General features: G+C 33.3%; 1 protein-coding gene across 1 annotated transcript in view; it reads right to left on the bottom strand.

Annotated features, from left to right (window-relative positions):
* Positions 1-3,723: 3,723 nt before the first annotated feature.
* Positions 3,724-18,647, bottom strand: part of LOC143257944 (tyrosine-protein kinase receptor torso-like) — a 43,689-nt gene continuing 28,765 nt past the window's right edge. The window contains exons 16-19 of the mRNA XM_076517014.1: positions 14,803-14,885; positions 7,066-7,280; positions 6,038-6,175; positions 3,724-4,382 (exon numbers count right to left, since the gene is read on the bottom strand). Coding sequence (XP_076373129.1) covers positions 4,229-4,382; positions 6,038-6,175; positions 7,066-7,280; positions 14,803-14,885 — 590 coding nt within the window. The 3' untranslated portion in view covers positions 3,724-4,228. The remainder of the gene's footprint in view (positions 4,383-6,037; positions 6,176-7,065; positions 7,281-14,802; positions 14,886-18,647) is intronic.

Raw genomic sequence — 18,647 nt, 5'->3', positions numbered from 1 at the left:
GAAAAACAGTTCACACCACTCGCCGCCAATTCTGAGGCTTTTCTTTTAACAACGAACTGTAGAATTGACCGTCACATTATAACGCATCCACAGATGAAAGAACGAACATATTTGATGATACCGTAATTCGATTGCGTTGACCATCTGGTCATGCCAAGTCTTTTATTAAAACAGTTAATGTTTCGGCTTCTTATGATTAGCTGGATACGGTGAGACTTTTTTACTCGATAGTCGCCTAAGATTCTGCTTCATTATCTGGCGGTTACAGAAATAATTAAGGACGATCCGTTGTTAATTGCCACTATAAATCAATGTTCGCGTTGCAATTATCTTAACAAAAAACTGCCACTTAAAGACGATGTCGCAGTGTTATTGGAAAAGTATAAAATTAAGGCTCACACTACGTTGGTTTCAAAAATAAAGAATTAACTTATCATGATTAATTTCCAAATAAATTACCAAGTGCAAATTAATTTAGAAGGCAGAACGACGTTCAGTTTAGGCCTTTTAATTTTCTCTGACTAAAAACATATTAAAGAAATATTGATTTTGAAACATTGTAAAATTAAATCGGACGTCGAAATAATTTGAATAAATAAACGAGTTAATATGAAGATGTGAATGTTCACCAAGCTAAACGTCCTGTGTGTTGTTTGTCATGTTTTTAAACGTAGAAACTTTTTAGCTTTATAAAACGTTAGACCGGCCGCTAAACCTCACGTGTTATTGGTTTTCTGTTTAATGTGGGCGGTAACGTGTACAGGAGTCAAATGTGCGCAAAGATCCGCATGTAGCTCAGTAAACAGAAGGTTGATAAACTTATGCATAGTACTTGGCTTATGGTACTAGTGATTCAAAGTTATTGGGTTCGAAACTTGGTGTTAAAGAATATCCTTCGTACTTTCATCTGTGAGTGCGTTATAATGGCAACAGTCAATCCCATTTATAAATTAAAAGTAGCCGCTTCAGTCGCGGCTGGTCGGTTACCTGGTCTTTTAATTCATTATATAAATAAGACGTTATTCAGGTGTAGAATCACTAATCAAAGATGAATGTGTATTTTTTCACCACACCCAAAAAAATGAATCTCAAGACGGCATACTGTATTCTGACTAAATATGCCAGTTAATATCACAGATTAGTCACTTTGTCCATCTATTCAAGATCGTTTTCATGACACTTTGATTGCAACAACGACATTAAATACGTGTTAAGTATTACGAAACTTTGATTGTAACAACGACATTAAATACGTGTTAGTATTATACCACTTTGGTTGTAAAAACGACCTTAAATACGTATTTAGTATTATGACACTTTAATTGTAACAACGACATTAAATACGTGTTTTTAATATTGTGACTCTTTGGTTGTAACGATGACATTAAATACGCCTTGCCATTATAACACTTTGGTTGTAAAAACGAATTTAAATATGTATTTAGTATTATGATACTTTCATTGTTACAAAGGCATTAAATACGTGTTTGTAAATAATATGATACTTTGATTGTAGCAATGACATTAAATACGTGTGACCCCACATGTGATACTACACATAACTCTCAACGTTATTTCAAAAGTCGTCTTATAATAATGTATATACTAAATTACGAATTAGGTGTATGGTTTTTTTTATGAAGGGTCCTAATGAAAAACTAAAACATTTCATAGGCATCTAACGTTGCACATAACAAAAAAGATTTATATTTAACAAACAGTAAAGTTATTCGGCTGGAGGAAAACAAATTCTAGAATTTCAAGAATAAATTAAGACACAAGGTCAAGAAAAAAGTTGCATACAGCTTATAAGTGTCTGCAAATCTTTAATCTATACATAAAACTCAAATTTTCTGTTTGTTTGCTTGCTTGTTTGTCCACCGCGTTCATTGCGCAAAACGACAATTTTTTTGTTAGTATACGCATCTATCGTCTGCTACTGAAACGGTAATTGTATCGTTAACATAAACATTACACGAATAAAAATACATTAAATTTACATTAAACAACTTCAATATAAAACTACATACATATTTACGTTTGAAATTTTAATAATTGAGGAGGAATGACTGGGTATGGGGGTAGTAAAACTAGGCTTATCCTGTTCGACAGAACGAGTACTAACACGTGTACAAGATAACCTAAATATTCTCCATAAAGGGCTATTTATCCTTGCCAGTGAAAGATAAACACAAACAGTGTTAATAAGGAAGCCCTGATTCAAAACAGGTTCGTTTATTGTTTCTTTAATTCAAACCTAAGATTGTTGTTTGTTTTTTTAATAAACTCATCAAATATTTTTACCATTCGAAATATGGAACAGGGAGACAGAGAAAATAAGTTTTTTTTTCTTTGAAAACCCTAAGCAATACTAGGTAGTGCTACTAGTTATGAAATAAATAACTAAGATAACACTTGAAAATTTGCATTTCTTTAGTTTCTTATGTTAAGAAACAAATGATACTTGATTGGAAAATAAAATAATTTAAAATTCACTCGCCATGCATTTAACAGGAAGTCTACAAGTGAACTCCCAGTTAGCTATAGTCACAGTCTATTTATCCATTTTTTTGCAAACTTACAAGCACCAAAATTGTGGAAGTACACAAAAATTCAAAATTAAGAACAAAAATTTGACACGTGGCTAATTATATTTTCTCGTATTGGACAGAACAGCGAAGAAATCCAATTCGAAGAATGTTATAAACTTCTGTTAGACGCTGACAAAGATAAAATTGTAGTTAATAATGTTAGGTAACCCTCTGTCAGCATAATTTTTTTTCAAATTAAAACGAAAAGTTTGTTTGTTTGGAATTAAGCACAAAGCTACACAATGGACCATCTTGCTCTGCCCACCATGGGTATCGAGACCCGGTTTGTAGCGGTGTGTGAATTAGCAGACGTACTGCTGTGCCACTAGGAGGCCGATAACGAAGAGAAAACCAAGCAAGAAATGTTCTTGAGAATATTGTTTTGTAAATATTATGTCAAGAATTCTTAGAAACTTCTAACCCAAAAAATACTAAAGTTGAAATAATTTGGATTATCCACCCTCAAAGGGATGACAGGTTTAACACTTTAGTATCTGTTGATATGTTTTTTGCATGCCAGCAAATTTGATAGCCACATAGTATTTGGCAAAAGGCCTCGTCGTGCACTGGATATTACATTATTATTTACTTTTACTCATACTTTCTTATAAACGCTTATTTCTTGATGAAAAGAAACCCACTTGAAGCAAAACTGTATCTCAGAACGGCTGGTATAGGTATTAATACTTTTACTAATAAAGCAGAGAACAACGTTTCAACCTTCCTAGGTCATCTTGTTAAACATATCAAACGTTGAGTTAATAACTGTTAACAAGTAATGAGCTGCGAAACTCATTTAGAGAAATTTTAATAAGGTTCAATTTCTTCAAACTTAGCATTGAGACCTTTAACATAAATATAAAGAAAGCAAGAAAGACACATTTAAAGGACCTGAGCAAATTCTGAAAACTATCCTTTAACAGAATCACTTATCCATTTTTGGTTAGGTATGCTAGCGCTGAAGGTTTTTGTCTGTTTGGTTTAATATAGAATAGAAATCAAAACACTGGTTTACTCTTAACTATTTCTGCAGAATCAATAACTCATAACCCGTTAAACTTTAACTGTTTATTTATACTTAAGAAGATTTAACACTGGTTAACTGTTGACTCTTTGCTTACAATAAAAAATTAGAATACAGATTATTTTTTACTGTTTGTTTATATTCAATAATTCATTTTACTAATTGAGTTTCAAGTGTTGTTTTTTTTTACAGTCAAAGATTCAAAACACCGCTTATCTCTTGACTGTTTTTGTTTCTCCACAACAAACATATCATAACATTAATTAGGTCTTGGCGTTTGTTTGATACAGACATATTAGCACAATTATTAGCTCTTGACTCTTTGTTCAAAACAAACATAACGCTGATTAGGTCTTGGTTGTTTGTTCACAATAATAATTTCAAAGCAATGTTTAATTATTGAATTATTTCCAATAAACTTACCAGAACTTTGAATAATTTTGAGGTTTATTTATATTCAACTGCGTACAGCACCATTTAGCTTTTGACAGCGATAAAACCTAAGAACAATTTAGTTATTTATTTTAGTCCAATTACATAAACTTTATAAAACACCATCATTTTGCTTAATATCTCAAGAGAAGACAAACAAAACATAACCGATATATTGTTATTAGTTTATAACAGTGGTGCTTGCAGAACATTCGTTGTTGAAAGAAACGTAAGTCTGAATATCCTCTAACATAGTTTCAAGTTTCAATTTCATTTGTAAGAACGTTGGCCGGTGCACGGGACTGGTACTCCAACAAGAAATCATCAGCTGATACCTTCAAAACAAGTAATAGAAAACATTCGTGTCATTTACGAATTGTAATGGTATATTAGTTTGGTTTCTTTTCTTCTTTTTTTTCTAAATCCAGACTTAATTACAAACACAAACTAAACTAATCAAATTCAGTTTTTCCTCTTTGTCATTAGAGTTAAAATTTAATATATATATACTATAGTACAGTTGCATTTAATTCTTATTAACCCTAAACTATTAGAATGGATCTTCGTTTTAGGCCACTTAGACCTGGGCGTGGTCTAAAGTAAGTGTGCCTAGACTGTGAATTCGAGAGGTCTTGTTTTGTAGCTCATTACTACAAATTTTATCCCACACTTTGGGACCGTGGATGCACTATGTAGGTGATAGTCCATGACGAACAAGAGTGTCTCAAGAGAGTGGCGTGTGCTATTGACTAGTGCCTTCTATCTAATCTATCAAGTTTAAATTAAAGAGAGCTGTAAGAAAAAAGTCCTTTGTGTAGCTCTGTGAAAACGTTCTTAAACAGTTAATCAGATATATCGCAGGGTTGTTATTTTTGTAGGAATATTATCATTCGTTTAAAATTATATAATATCGTATTTCAAAGCTTCCACTATACATGAAAATGCAAAACAATTTCAAGATTATTACACAATCACGTGTTAACTTAGTGTCTTCTTTGTAGCATGGTTAAGCAGGAATTAATATACTTATAAAAATATTTGCCACGTAAAAATAGCTGAGTTTGTTTTGTTACTATTCTATACTTATAAAAATAATTGTCACGTAAAAATAGCTGAGTTTGTTTTGTTACTATTCTATACTTATAAAAATAATTGTCACATAAAAATAGCTGAGTTTGTTCTGTTATTATTTTATACTTATAATAATAATTGTCACATAAAAATAGCTGAATTTGTTCTGTTACTATTCTATACTTATAATAATAATTGTCACATAAAAATAGCTGAGTTTGTTCTGTTATTATTTTATACTTATAATAATAATTGTCAAATAAAAATAGCTGAATTTGTTCTGTTACTATTCTATACTTATAAAAATAATTGTCACGTAAAAATAGCTGAGTTTGTTCTGTTACTATTCTATACTTATAAAAATAATTGTCATGTAAAAGTAGCTGAGTTTGTTCTGTTACTATTCTATACTTATAAAAATAATTGTCATATAAAAATAGCTGAGTTTGTTCTGTTATTATTTTATACTTATAATAATAATTGTCACATAAAAATAGCTGAGTTTGTTCTGTTATTATTTTATACTTATAATAATAATTGTCAAATAAAAATAGCTGAATTTGTTCTGTTACTATTCTATACTTATAAAAATAATTGTCACGTAAAAATAGCTGAGTTTGTTCTGTTACTATTCTATACTTATAAAAATAATTGTCATGTAAAAGTAGCTGAGTTTGTTCTGTTACTATTCTATACTTATAAATATAATTGTCATATAAAAATAGCTGAGTTTGTTTTGTTACTATTTTATGCCTGCAGGAAGCTTAATTTTCCATCACTTTCTTTAAAACTATAATTATTATTTCCATTCAAATATTCGTGCTAAAATGTCTCAGATATGATATCTGAATACGAATATATGTGTATACCATATGAAATTAATCAATTGAATGAAAGAAAAAATTAATTATATACATACAAATCTTCGCTGCAGTTTTTCGGTTTTTCTAATCGATGTCCGGTCTCTAAAAAAGTTAATAGTTCGTGATTCGCTACGCCAGGGTAGGGAGTTGCTCCAAGAGAACATATCTCCCATAAAAGCACACCAAATGACCACCTAGTTGAAATAATGCATTAGTATTTAATAATTTAGTAACAGAAGTACATAACTCATGTACACATACAGTACATAAAATAAATCTCCCAAATAAGTATTCAAATACTGATGATTTGCAACTATATTGGCTTATTTTGACACATCAAAAAGTAGCCTAAGTGTACTTTCTGTGTGTTATTAGTTAAGTGCATTTATAGTATTTAAATTTTGCTATGATGTTACTTTTTGAAAAGTCTTCAAACTATTAATTATATAAATTGTTAATAGGCAATCGAATCAGAACTTTGGAACAATAATGAATTACATATTGCATGACCATTATCGGTCCAATTGTCGTAAAATTTTAATAAAATTATTTCATTATCCAGTGAAGCCACTTCGAAACTTTTATTGTCATAACGGATGATGTCTGTGGCAATAGTACCCAAATGTGTTGAAGAACATCTACCAGACACTTGTGTTAATCTAGTCAGCCATCATAGAAGATCAAATAAGTGAACATAACACTTAACAAGGTAGAGTCAAATTTATAACACTGGCGTTATACTCTTGAAACCCCTAAAGTTTAATTTTTTTTGTCTGATTACGTATTTAACCTGGAGTATGTTAATATGAAAAATAAAATTATATATACATTATGTATTATTTATTAATTTAAAATTAAATTGAAAGTTCGATTGAACCATAAAAACGGTAAAAAACAAAAAGACAAAAATTAAAACAAAAATGTATTCTAAAGACGACTGGCATGAATATTCAAACTTCGATCAAAATAAAGTACAGAACAACGTTTCAACCTTCTTATGTAATATTCAGGGTTAACAAACCTATAGAATACATTTTTATTTCAAGTTAGAACAAACGTTCATAATTTAAATATTTTTACTAACATATCACTCTTTGTTGTATACGTTTGATGAGATATTGCTTCTATGGCCATCCATTTCACGGGGAGTTTGCTACGCCTGCTCTTTTCGTACATACCAACTTCGTAGACATCCCTGGAGAGTCCAAAGTCCGTGATCTTCACTCGGTTTTTATCGTACATGAGAATGTTTCTGGCGGCGAGGTCTCTGTGGACTATTTTATGAGAAGCCAGAAATTCCTGACAAATATTGATTAAATTTACTTTAAATCTAACTTAGTTGGTTGGTTGATTTAGTGTTTATGGCACAAAGCAGCTATGGCTATCTGCGCCAAACATTCGGTAAAAAGTTAAAATTAAAAGTTAGTAAAATCCACAAACGGAAATTAAGGTAAAACAAAACAAAGTTTAAAAAAATAAAACATAAATAGCATTAAAACCAATGTTTACATCTAGTCTACAACGTTTAGAGAAAAACTAAAGTAATACAAGGTGTAAAGGACTTTCTGTAGCATAATTGTAATTATCATAACTCGCCAGGAAGACTAAAAGGTAAGTGCAAAAACCACCGTCAGTCACCAGAAGTTGGCCTTTCCAGTCTTGATTCCAAGTTATTTGGCGTTATGGCCATTTTCAAAAAGTAATAAAAGTTTTAAAAGACTTGTAGTAAAAATTTAATAATAACTCGTCAGGATGACTAACGGGGAGTTCAAACAGCAGTGTTAATCACCTAAAGTTGGCCTTTCCAGTCCTGGTTTCGAGTTATTTAACGTTACGGCCATTTTCTAATTTCAAATTGAACTAGATGGATTGTGATTCTTAAAACAGAACCACATTTAAAAAAAGGTTTAATCTATAAATTAAAAAACTTAAATAACATTAAAAAGAATAATGGCCTTTAAAAACTAAAAACATTACCAAGGTGGACAGTGTCACCATCACCAATAACACTGTCTAACGTCATGAACAAACATTGGGACAGAACATATTTAAAATGGTGCCGTCGTTGAGAGTTGCAACGACGCCATAACAGAAAATGTGGCTTATTGTGACCTTAGTGTTACACAAACTACACACTGATGCATCAGTCTCAGATAAAAGAAAACGATGAGTTAAAAAACTGTGATCAATGTGTAGTCTAGTTAGAACAACTTCCTCTTTCCGATCCTTACGGAAGCTAGACGGCCATTCAACCAAACTACTGAAAAGACCTTTTGAATTACAATTTGCCAATGTTAGATAGAACAACTATATTAATATGTAATTAATATAAAATAATTCAGTTTAAATGTCGCAACAAGGATTCGTGATATGCTACAATACTTCTAGACACGGATAGTAAACCACAGAAGAACAAGAAATGAATCACAAGAAAACACATACAGAAAATTACCTTATTTTATTATAAAACATTGGTTTGCTTTGGAAAGATCAAGATTTATCTTTGGATGGCGTTAGTTACCTTTTACTCTCTTCTTCAAGATTAAATAGACACCAGTTACTGTTCATCAATCCAACTGCAATATTTAGATTATAATAGAAGGGCCTCCTCAAACTAACTCAGTTTCGTAAAAGTGATAACCAAATTATATGTAGTTTGTTTTATATCATTTAATTAGAATTCTGGTGAATCAGGTTATGTGGAATGAAGCTAATAGAGATCACTGTAAGATACATCTCTTATAAATCTTATTGTAAAGCCACATCAGGCTATCTGCTGAGCCAACCGAGTGGAATCGAACCCTTGATTTTAGCGTTATAAATCCGTAGACATACCGCTGTATTAGCACGAGGCATCTAAAACAGATCTGCTGTACAAAAACACTTTGTGAGAGTAAAAATTAGATGTGGGACAGAATATAAAAATCTATACATATTAATTTGTTATATCTTAAAAAACAAGCCGAAACAAAAATAAATTAAACAACAAACGCTGCACTAATTGGAAAGATCCCAAGATACAAGCTGTATTGTGTGATTATAAAATGTACCCTAGGTTTTGGAGGAGACTGCTGAAATAGGACCCACATTGCGGTGGAGATACACCGTCTACCAGTCTTAACCTCCATTCGCCAGTCTCACATAAAAATAAAAGAGCAGTAATAGATTAATTATATTTGTAAATTTATACGTATATGGAATGGATTTGAAATTTGACTCACATCTTCCATATTATATTTAGCATATTTTAATAAATAAATTACTTTTTTTTATTTTATACAGTGAATTTTTGTAAGTGATAGGATGAAGAGCAGAACACGTCAGACATCTTTTGCTATTACATTTTATAACATTTGCAACAATATATTTACTATAATCAGCTTGAAAGGCTAAATTGTAGTTTCACAATATGTCATTTTACATTTTATAACACTTGCAACAATATAAATACTAAATCAGCTGGCTAGGCTAAGTTATAGTTTCACGAATGTTACTCTTTTATTTCTTATGTGAGCCCGGCATGGCCAGGTGGATTAAAGCGTTCGCCTAGTACGCTGAGGGTCGCGGATTCGAATAACCGTCGCAACAAACATGCTCGCCGTGATGACGTTATAATGTAACGGTCAATCCCACTATTCGTTAGTAACAGAGGAGCCCAACAGTTGACGGTGGGTGGTGATGACTAGCTGCCTTCCCTCTAATCTTACGCTACTAAATTGGGGACGGCTAGCGCAGATAGCCCTCGTGTAGCTTTGCGCGATATTCAAAAACAAAACACAAACAATTTCTTGTGTGAGAATGGCGAAAAGAGGTTAAGACTGACAGACGGTGTGGTGCATTCCAACCGAAATGTGGGTCCTACTTCCGTAGTCACCTCCAAGTCTAGGGTACGTTTTATAATCCCAAATTATAGGTTGTACTGTGGAATATTTTCAATTAGTGCAGCGTTTTTGTTTAATTTATTTTTGTTTCGGCTTATTTTTTTTATCGTTATAACAAACTTGAATTTACTGTTTTTAACTTCATTAAAATGTATTCATTTTCACTAAAAATATTTATACATATATATGTGTATTACAGAGCCAATAAATTTGGTAAAGGCTACTACGAAAGCTATGTATAGAAGGAAACAAACATATAAGATCTTTCAGTTTATCTGTCGCTTACATCTAAACCTTGTGAGCCACTGTGAAGATATTATACCAATGTTTTGTTTCGTATGGGTAAAAAGAAGTCTTATCAAACTCACTCTACTTCCTACATTATTTGCTTCTAAAAAAGAAGATAAAACTTGTATCTCGATAAATAGGTATGTTGATTTTACTGTTAATGTAGAGAGGATAAATTCCAAAGAAGTCAAACTGTTTTGTGATTTTTTTGAGTTTTGGAAAACAATAAACAGATCACGTGACTGTGTGTAACGTTCTTACAAATATTTAATAATAATATGTTGTGCAAAAATATGTTTGAAAAACAGCTTAGAGTAGAAAACTGGTTATGCAGGAATGGGTGTGTGTGTGTTAGTTATGAACCCAGTTCAAGTGTAACATTTTAAGAGGCTATTTTAAGTAAATAAAACTATGAAACTAGAAGTGAATTACGTTATATTTAATGAAATAGAATAAATTATTCTAACTAACATAACGAGCATAACGAAAAGGTTTTCAGAGACAAATAATTAGCAAAGTAGTATTCGTTTGTTTGTTTCGAATTTTGCGCAAAGCCACATGACGGCTATCTGCGCTAGCGGTCCCTAATTTAGCAGTGAAAGACTATAGAAAAGGCAGTTAGTTAGTCATCACTACCCACCGCCAACTCTTGGGCTACTCTTTTGCCAACAAATAGTGTGAGTGGCATTCACATTATAACGATCCCACGGCTGAAAGAGCGAGCATAGCATGTTTGGTTTGACGGGAATTCGAACCCATGACCTAAAGATTACAAGTCAAGCGCCTTAACCACATGACCAAGCCGGGGCCTGATTTGTTTGCAGTTAAGCGCAAAGCTACACAATGGGTTATCTGTGATCTGCACACTAGGGGTATTAAAACCCCGTTCTAGCGTTGTAAGTTCGCAGAAATCTAGGTGTGTCACTAGGTGGCGCATTGATGATGATACCTATGATACCGAAACTCGTAAACTCAAATTTCGAAAAAAAGATTTTGTCTTTCATTAAATTTCAAATCTTCTTTTTTCTACATTCTTCTTAACGACATCACTACAAATTTCCAATCAGAAATGCGTAAAAAATAGCATTATCAATCCATCATTTGTCTTCTACAACCCACTGCCGACAAAGCCTGTCATTAACGCCGTTTTTACAAAAACTCTTATTTGAAATCCGTAATGAACTAATTAAGGGTTATGTTGTAGGGAATGTTTATAGTCTAGCGTGATTTTATCACAAACATTAGGCCTAATATTAATTTATTTTATCACAGCTTCATTGTAGTGATATCTGAAATAACGTACACATGAAATATGTCAAAATTAAGACCAATCGAATATCAAATCGTAGTTTTGAGTTGGTTTGTTTTTAATTTCGCGCAAAGCTACACGAGGGTTATCTGCGATAGCTGTCCCTAATTTAGCAGTGTAAGACTAGAGGGAAGGCAGCTAGTCATCACCACCTACCTCCAACTCTTGGGATACTCTTTTACCAACGAATAATGGGATTGACTGTGACATTATAATGCCCCCACGGCTGAAATGGCAAGCATGTTTAATGTGACGGGGATTCGAACCTACGATCCTCAAGTGCCTTAACCACCTGGCCATGTTGGACCAAATCGTAGTTAATAAAGCTACGACAAAGCTTAAGATATATAGTTTAGTTCACTGTAAATAATAACAAGATAAAGGCGAGTTCACTTTATTGTTTGTAACGAAACGTTCTACGCTGAAACAGCCGTAAGTCTAGGGATTTACACTCTAAAATCAGAGGTTTGATTTTCCTCAGTGGACACAAAAGATAGCCCAATGTGGCTTTGTTATAAGAAAAATACACACTTGTAACGAGACTGTTTAAAAATTAGTTTAATTAAAAATCTTTGAATTCGGAAATTCTCTAATAAAGATATGAATTATATAAAGGTTTTCCTTCAAAGGAAGGAACCATGTTACAACACTTGACTTTCCAACGAAGGTAGAACCAAACTTATAGTATTAGACTTTCCTACCGTAGTTGAAGTAAGTTTATAACATTAGAACTTTACATCACGGTTAAAACATAATCTGTCCCCCGTTGGGACAGCGGTAAGTCTTCGAATTTATAACTATAAAATCAGCGTTCGATTCCCCCTCAAAGGACACAGCAGATAGCCCAATGTGGCTTTGCTATAAGAAAAAACATCCACACACAGAACCCAATGGAATTACCTTATTAAGTTAGAATCCGATTTAAAATACTGTCTTTTAAAAAGTGATAATTTAATGTTGAGAGCAAAATGTGGGTAAAATTTCATTGTTATTCATTATTTTTGCAGTCAATATATTTTTCTAAAATTCAATTAATGGTTAAGATTAGCTCTTTATCTCTCGCTGTAACATTAAAAACTTCGTTTTTTAATTTGAAAAACTCACCACGTTACTTAAGCATTATTGTGTTTAATTTCTGTAGTTTAATATTGTTTTCAAATATAGAAACGATCAAATGTAATTTAATATGCACTGAAAGATCTTACCTCGTTTTCGTTCAGAATTATTTTATAGCACTGTTTATTCATTAGCTTTTAACGAAACAAATATCTCTCAACGGTTCTCTTTATGTAATTACAAGAGCAACATATTTAAATAAGTTTGCGTTATTATAATAATTTTCCTAAATTTTTCACCCAGAGTTAGATTTCCTTTTTTCAGTTACATTAATAATATTAAGACAGCTGTTATAGGCCTGCCTTCTCCTCTTTCATAGAGCGGGCATATTTTCCAATGCATTTTTTCTCAGTTACATAAATTTCAATAAATAGTTCAAATGTGTAGTTTATGGTTTACTTTTCGATAAAATTCCTCATTTACGTTCAAACGCCAATTGTACATACAAATAATGGAATTGACCGTAACATTATAATATCCTCAGGGCTGAAAGGGCGAGTATGTTTGGTGTGCGGGGATTCGAACCCGTAACCTTCGGATTATGAGTCGAGTGTCTTATCTACTTGGCCATGCCGGACAGTGAAAACAATTGTCTAAAAATTAAAACAAAATGTTTACTTTCTCTTGATGTTATTCTGAAAATTAAGAAACCTGAGCTCAGAGTTCATACATTTCAAATAACTTATGATAAAATAGTATTAAAGACATATTTGGTCTAGCTTTGATTAAAAATGATTTTTTTTTTTTACATCAGGACACATCGGGTTCAACTCTGGTTCAGGAGATAATCGTTCTAGCTCTGTTTCATAACATATCCTGACATAGCTCTAAAACAGGAAGTAATCAGTTTAGATTTATTTCAAAAAGGCAGAGCTCGCTAGTTCCTTGTTAAGTGAATCGTATCTACATCAACTCGAAATTAACTCGCTCATCGTGAACCCTCGATAAGACATCAAGAACGTTTCAGACCAAATAGAAGACTTAAAACTGTTTGTAAGATTGTAAAACTTTTGTACACAGACCACTACGTGTAACAACCGTTATTGTAAATTATATCATTTTTGCATATTAAAAAATATATTTGTATTAATAAGAAATTGTGTGAATTAGTCTTGTTTGCAAGTATCATAAATTGGATACACATCAACATTTATTTAATTTCTAAGTTTAAATTATCATTTAACACAGTTTCAAGCTACTTGAAATTGTAATACGTAACATTGTATTATTGTCTTAAATCAAAGCACAATCGTACTAGCTCTAATCTCGAAGAAATTTAGTCTACATGTAATTCAGCACGCATCAGGTCCAGTTTTAATTCAAAATACATCAAGTATAGTTTTACTTTGGAACGAATTTGATCGAGCGCTTTTTCAAGATGTCTGTTCTAGCACTAATTCAAGATATAACTAGTCTAGACTTCATTTTTAATGTCCAATGTTCTAACAGTAATTCAGGACACGTTTGAGGATGCATCAGATCTAGTTCTGATCCAAGACATGATTCGGCCAAATTTCCATAACTTGACATCAGGTTTAAGGCTATACATGTTTCGACATTGATATTTCAAGCAGATATTTAAACAAAACATAATACTTCCTAAATTTCACTTAAAGATTTTCTTGATATTTTAAAAACAGAATCTGCATCATTCGATAAATTCAGTTGTCTGTATTTCTTTGTTCACAATTTAATGGTTAAGTAAATTGTCTTTCTCGGTTTATTATTACCAAAACTATTGAAACAGAAATAAAATATAAGAAAACGACCTCCTTGACAATATCCTTTTTTTAGTTTAAACTAAAAAATAGAAATTGTACTGAGAAAATTTGGACGAACGTTGACCAATTGACCGATGTGCAAATAGTTGAACCAAACTTAACAGAGAAAACTACCTAAGACATTAAAAGATAACTTTAAAAATAACAGTAGAAACACAGTATATTTGATTTTGTGTAATGAAAAATTAATCCTATGGTTTACGAGCGCTTTCACAAATATATATCCAAAACAAAACCTCTTAAACACTGCCCGAATATGTTCGTAGTATTTCAATTGTATTGATGAATTACTCTGCCGACGAGGCTTTTGTCAGTTATTATTACTTACCTTGTCGGTTGTGATGCAACTAGAAATGTTCTTTACACCTGATATTTACATATAAGTAACGGTTGTACCTGTTAGAATACACCTGTATATATAGTACACGAATAATTAGAGCACTTACCATACCCAACGCTATCTGGCGACTGTAGGATAGTAACTTAGTAGGAGATATGCTCTTTGGTGGACATGAAAGTTCTGGAAGACCTAAATATGAAACATAATTCATTGTTAGAGACAACAGATATAATGTTCAGCGTTTACTGTACTTGACTATGGTTCCTTACTATTATTATACACCGTGTGAGCCTAGTGGTGTGACGGAGTGTATAAATGTAAGGTTCCATAGTTCGCGTATTTCTCGGTTTTGTTAGGTGGATGCGTTACAAACAAGACAATGAAATCCCACTATTCCATCAGGAATATTTACTTAAACAGCACATTCGCAACACTTGGGCCCGAGCCAGGTAATCTGAGGGTCGCAGGTTCGAATCCCCGTCACACTAAACATGCTATGCTCGTCCTTTCAGCCGTGGGAACGTTATAATGTTACGGTCTATACCACTATTCGTTGGTTAAAGAGTGGCCCAAGAGTTGGCGGTGGGTGGTAATAACTACTTGTCTTCCCTCCAATGTTACTCTGCTAAATTAGGGGCGCTAGCGCAAATAGCCATCGTGCAACTTTGCGTAAAATTAAAATCAAACAAACAAAACACAACTCTTCACTAGCTGCTTTCCATCTTGTCTATCAGTTTAAAATCATGTGTGGTTAATGCACTTATCCTTCTGTAGTTTTGCACGAATTCGAAAAGAAAAAACTATTATACCAGTTTTTTATTATTATTTGATTGATTATTTGGAATTAAGCACAAAACTACACAATGAACTATCTGCGCTTTGCCCACCACGAGTTTCGAAACCTAGTTTCTAGCAGTGTGAGTCCACAGACGTACCTCTCTGCCACTAGGGGGCGCAATATTTTACTTTAAATTTTGAAGTATTTCATGGTTTCCTATTAATATAATTTAGTAAACGATTCAATACGTCTTTCAAAACAATATACCCTCTTATGCAGCTTTATGCCTAACTTAAAAACAAATAAACAATATCTATTATTCTTGAAACGGTATTACAGTGTTTGTAAACAAATTGCAGTTGTTATTCACTCCAAAACCACTTTCCCCAAAAACTGTTTTTCTCTATATTAGGATCAGGTTAGATTGCCTTCCGCCGCAATAACAGCTTAGACTCAATATAACAAAATCCATAAGATACTGAAAGATGTCTTGTAGGCCATTAATCGAGAAGTATAGTCCACCATTGGTTCGAATTGCATTAAAAATCAGTGATTTTGCTGACCAAATAAGATGAGTGAAGTCACTCTCTAGGAAACAGTTTTTGAACATAAACTGATTATTACATTACTGTTTTGGACAGGGGCGTAGCCAGAAATGGCCATTAGGGGGATTTTAGTTTGAGTGCTTGATGCAAGCGCCATAGGCGCGAAGCCATGCTAGGGGGTTTCGGAGGCACGCCTCCCGGGAAATTTTTAAATAAAAACATAAAAGAAAAGCCTGAGTTATGCATTCTGAGACCACCTTTTTTTGACAAATTTCAGAATGGCACACTGAGGTGTTTGTCTTATTTTTTAATCATAAATAAATATATAGGCCTATATACATAATATATAACTTAAAGTTATCAGGCCCAGCAAAGTAGGCCTACAGTCCTGTCATCAACATATAAAATATAGAGTCACTCAGGAGAGTGCAAAATATATATATAATGTCTATAATCTGTATTCAAATATCATGGACAGTGTATGTCATTCACTATAGATGGCACCAATGGTACTGTGAATGAGATGTTGACCAACAGAAGTTGCGATAAACAATCATTCACTATGTCAAGCCTGAAAAGCAAAAGACACTGCATGGGTTCTTTAAACCCATTCATGAGGCTGAACCTGATCAATCTGCTGCAGCCAATCAGGTTGAATCAAAATTATCAACTGAATTGTCAGAGTCATCACCGTGGCCTTCTACCAGTGCTGCCAATACCACATCAGGTCCAGTCTGGAACATTGGAAATTACATTTCTGATTATGTCAGCATTGGTAAACAGGTAAGTTGACTCATCATTATATTAATTTTGTATTAAAAATCATGCAAACACTGCATCGTTGGTTTTCACAGTGGAGATGGCTACTCTACAGTCAGCATGCAAAGGGTGCTTTCTGCAAGTACTGCTGTCTTTTTGCTCCTGATGGTGCTGGTGTTGGAAGCCAGAAATTGGGACAACTCGTGAAATTTCCATACACAAACTGGAAGAAGGCTGTTGAAGACTTCAAGGCACATGAATTGAAACAGTACCACCAAGACAGCAAAGGAAAAGCTAACAATTTTCTACAGGTCGTAAACACAAGTTCATCTGTGCACTTGCAGCTTGATGCAACTTACAAGCAAGAAATTAAACAGAACCAGATATATTTAATGCTTGTTATTGATACTGTATTGCTTTACAGGGTTTAGCTTTGAGGTGAAAATATGATTCTGGTTCAATGTTTGTTGGTGAAACTGATGAGAAGCTCATCAATAATAATGGAAATTTTCGGGCGGTCAATTTTGCGCTACAGGGTAAATGGTAATGTCAAGCTTTCAGTAAGTCTTAAGAGTACAAAGAGGAATGCTAAATATCTGAGTCCTCAAATTCAAAATGACATCATCAATGCCTGCAATACTCATGTTCTTGATGCTTTTGTCAACAGGGTTAATGCTGCAAAGTGTTTCTCAATATTAGCTGATGAAACAACAGATATTTCAGGCATTGAACAGTTTTCGCTGTGTGTTAGATATTTGCATGCCAATGACAACTCTGTTGCAATGAGAGAAGATTTTTGCAATTTACACCTGTTTATGATGTGACAGGCAGAAATTTGGCTGATGTTATCATAACCAATCTGACAAAATATGGTATTGAAATGACTTATCTGCGATGACAAGAGTACGACGGTGGGAAATTCAGTGGTGTACAGAGACACATAACTAATAAATTCCCACTTGCACCCTATGTACACTGCAGTGCCCATTCCCTAAACTTGGCAATTTCTGATGCTTGTAAAGAAGTTCTTGTGCGAAATTGCATGGGAGTAATTTCTAGCATTGAAAACTTTCTCAATACATCCAAACGAAAGCACGTTTTGGCTCTTTCGGTGGAGAATAAAGCACCTGAATCGAAAAAAAAAGTTTAAAAGGTCTCTGCCCCACCCGGTGGGTTGAGAGTCATGACTCAGTCATTGTCTTTCTAAAATTAATCCATGCAGTTGCAGATGCCCTTGAGACCATATCAGGTTGGCAAGACAGAGATTCTGCCACACAAGCCAATCAATTGTTGTATTCTATAACACAGCCAGAATTCATCACTCTACTTACCATTGCTAAATTGTTTTCCTTTAGTTTACCTCTGTGCAACTTACTGCTGCAACAGAACATTGATTTAGGTGCTGTGATGCATCATGCAGAAACAGTGGAAGATTTAATCTGTTCACTCAGAAATAATACTGTGAATGAATTGCACAACATTTTCTGTGAGGCTCAAACTCTGTGTAGTGAGCTTCAAATTGACATCATAATGTCAAGGCAGGTTAAAAGACAGATGTACCGTGCTAACCCACAAATCACTAGCCCTGAGGAGTACTTTCGTATTGTTGTATTTGTACCATTTGTTGATTACTTTCTTTCACAAATATGTGACCGTCTGTCCAGTCACAAAACTCTCCTTTCAAACTTCATGTGTCTACTACCATCAGGATCTACCACAGAACGGTCAGAACCTACAGCACAACAATGTGACCAAATTAAAGAGTTGGTCAATATATACAAGGCTGACATTGACAGCACTTCACTAGCTGCAATAGGTGAACTTAGGGTTTGGTGCAAATCACTTGCGAACAATAGACCAAAAAATGTC

This window comes from Tachypleus tridentatus, chromosome 7, assembly GCF_004210375.1.
Source record: "Tachypleus tridentatus isolate NWPU-2018 chromosome 7, ASM421037v1, whole genome shotgun sequence".
NCBI lineage: Eukaryota > Metazoa > Arthropoda > Merostomata > Xiphosura > Limulidae > Tachypleus > Tachypleus tridentatus.
Note: the sequence above shows the minus strand (reverse complement) of the source record. Positions and strands in the feature narration are given on the sequence as shown.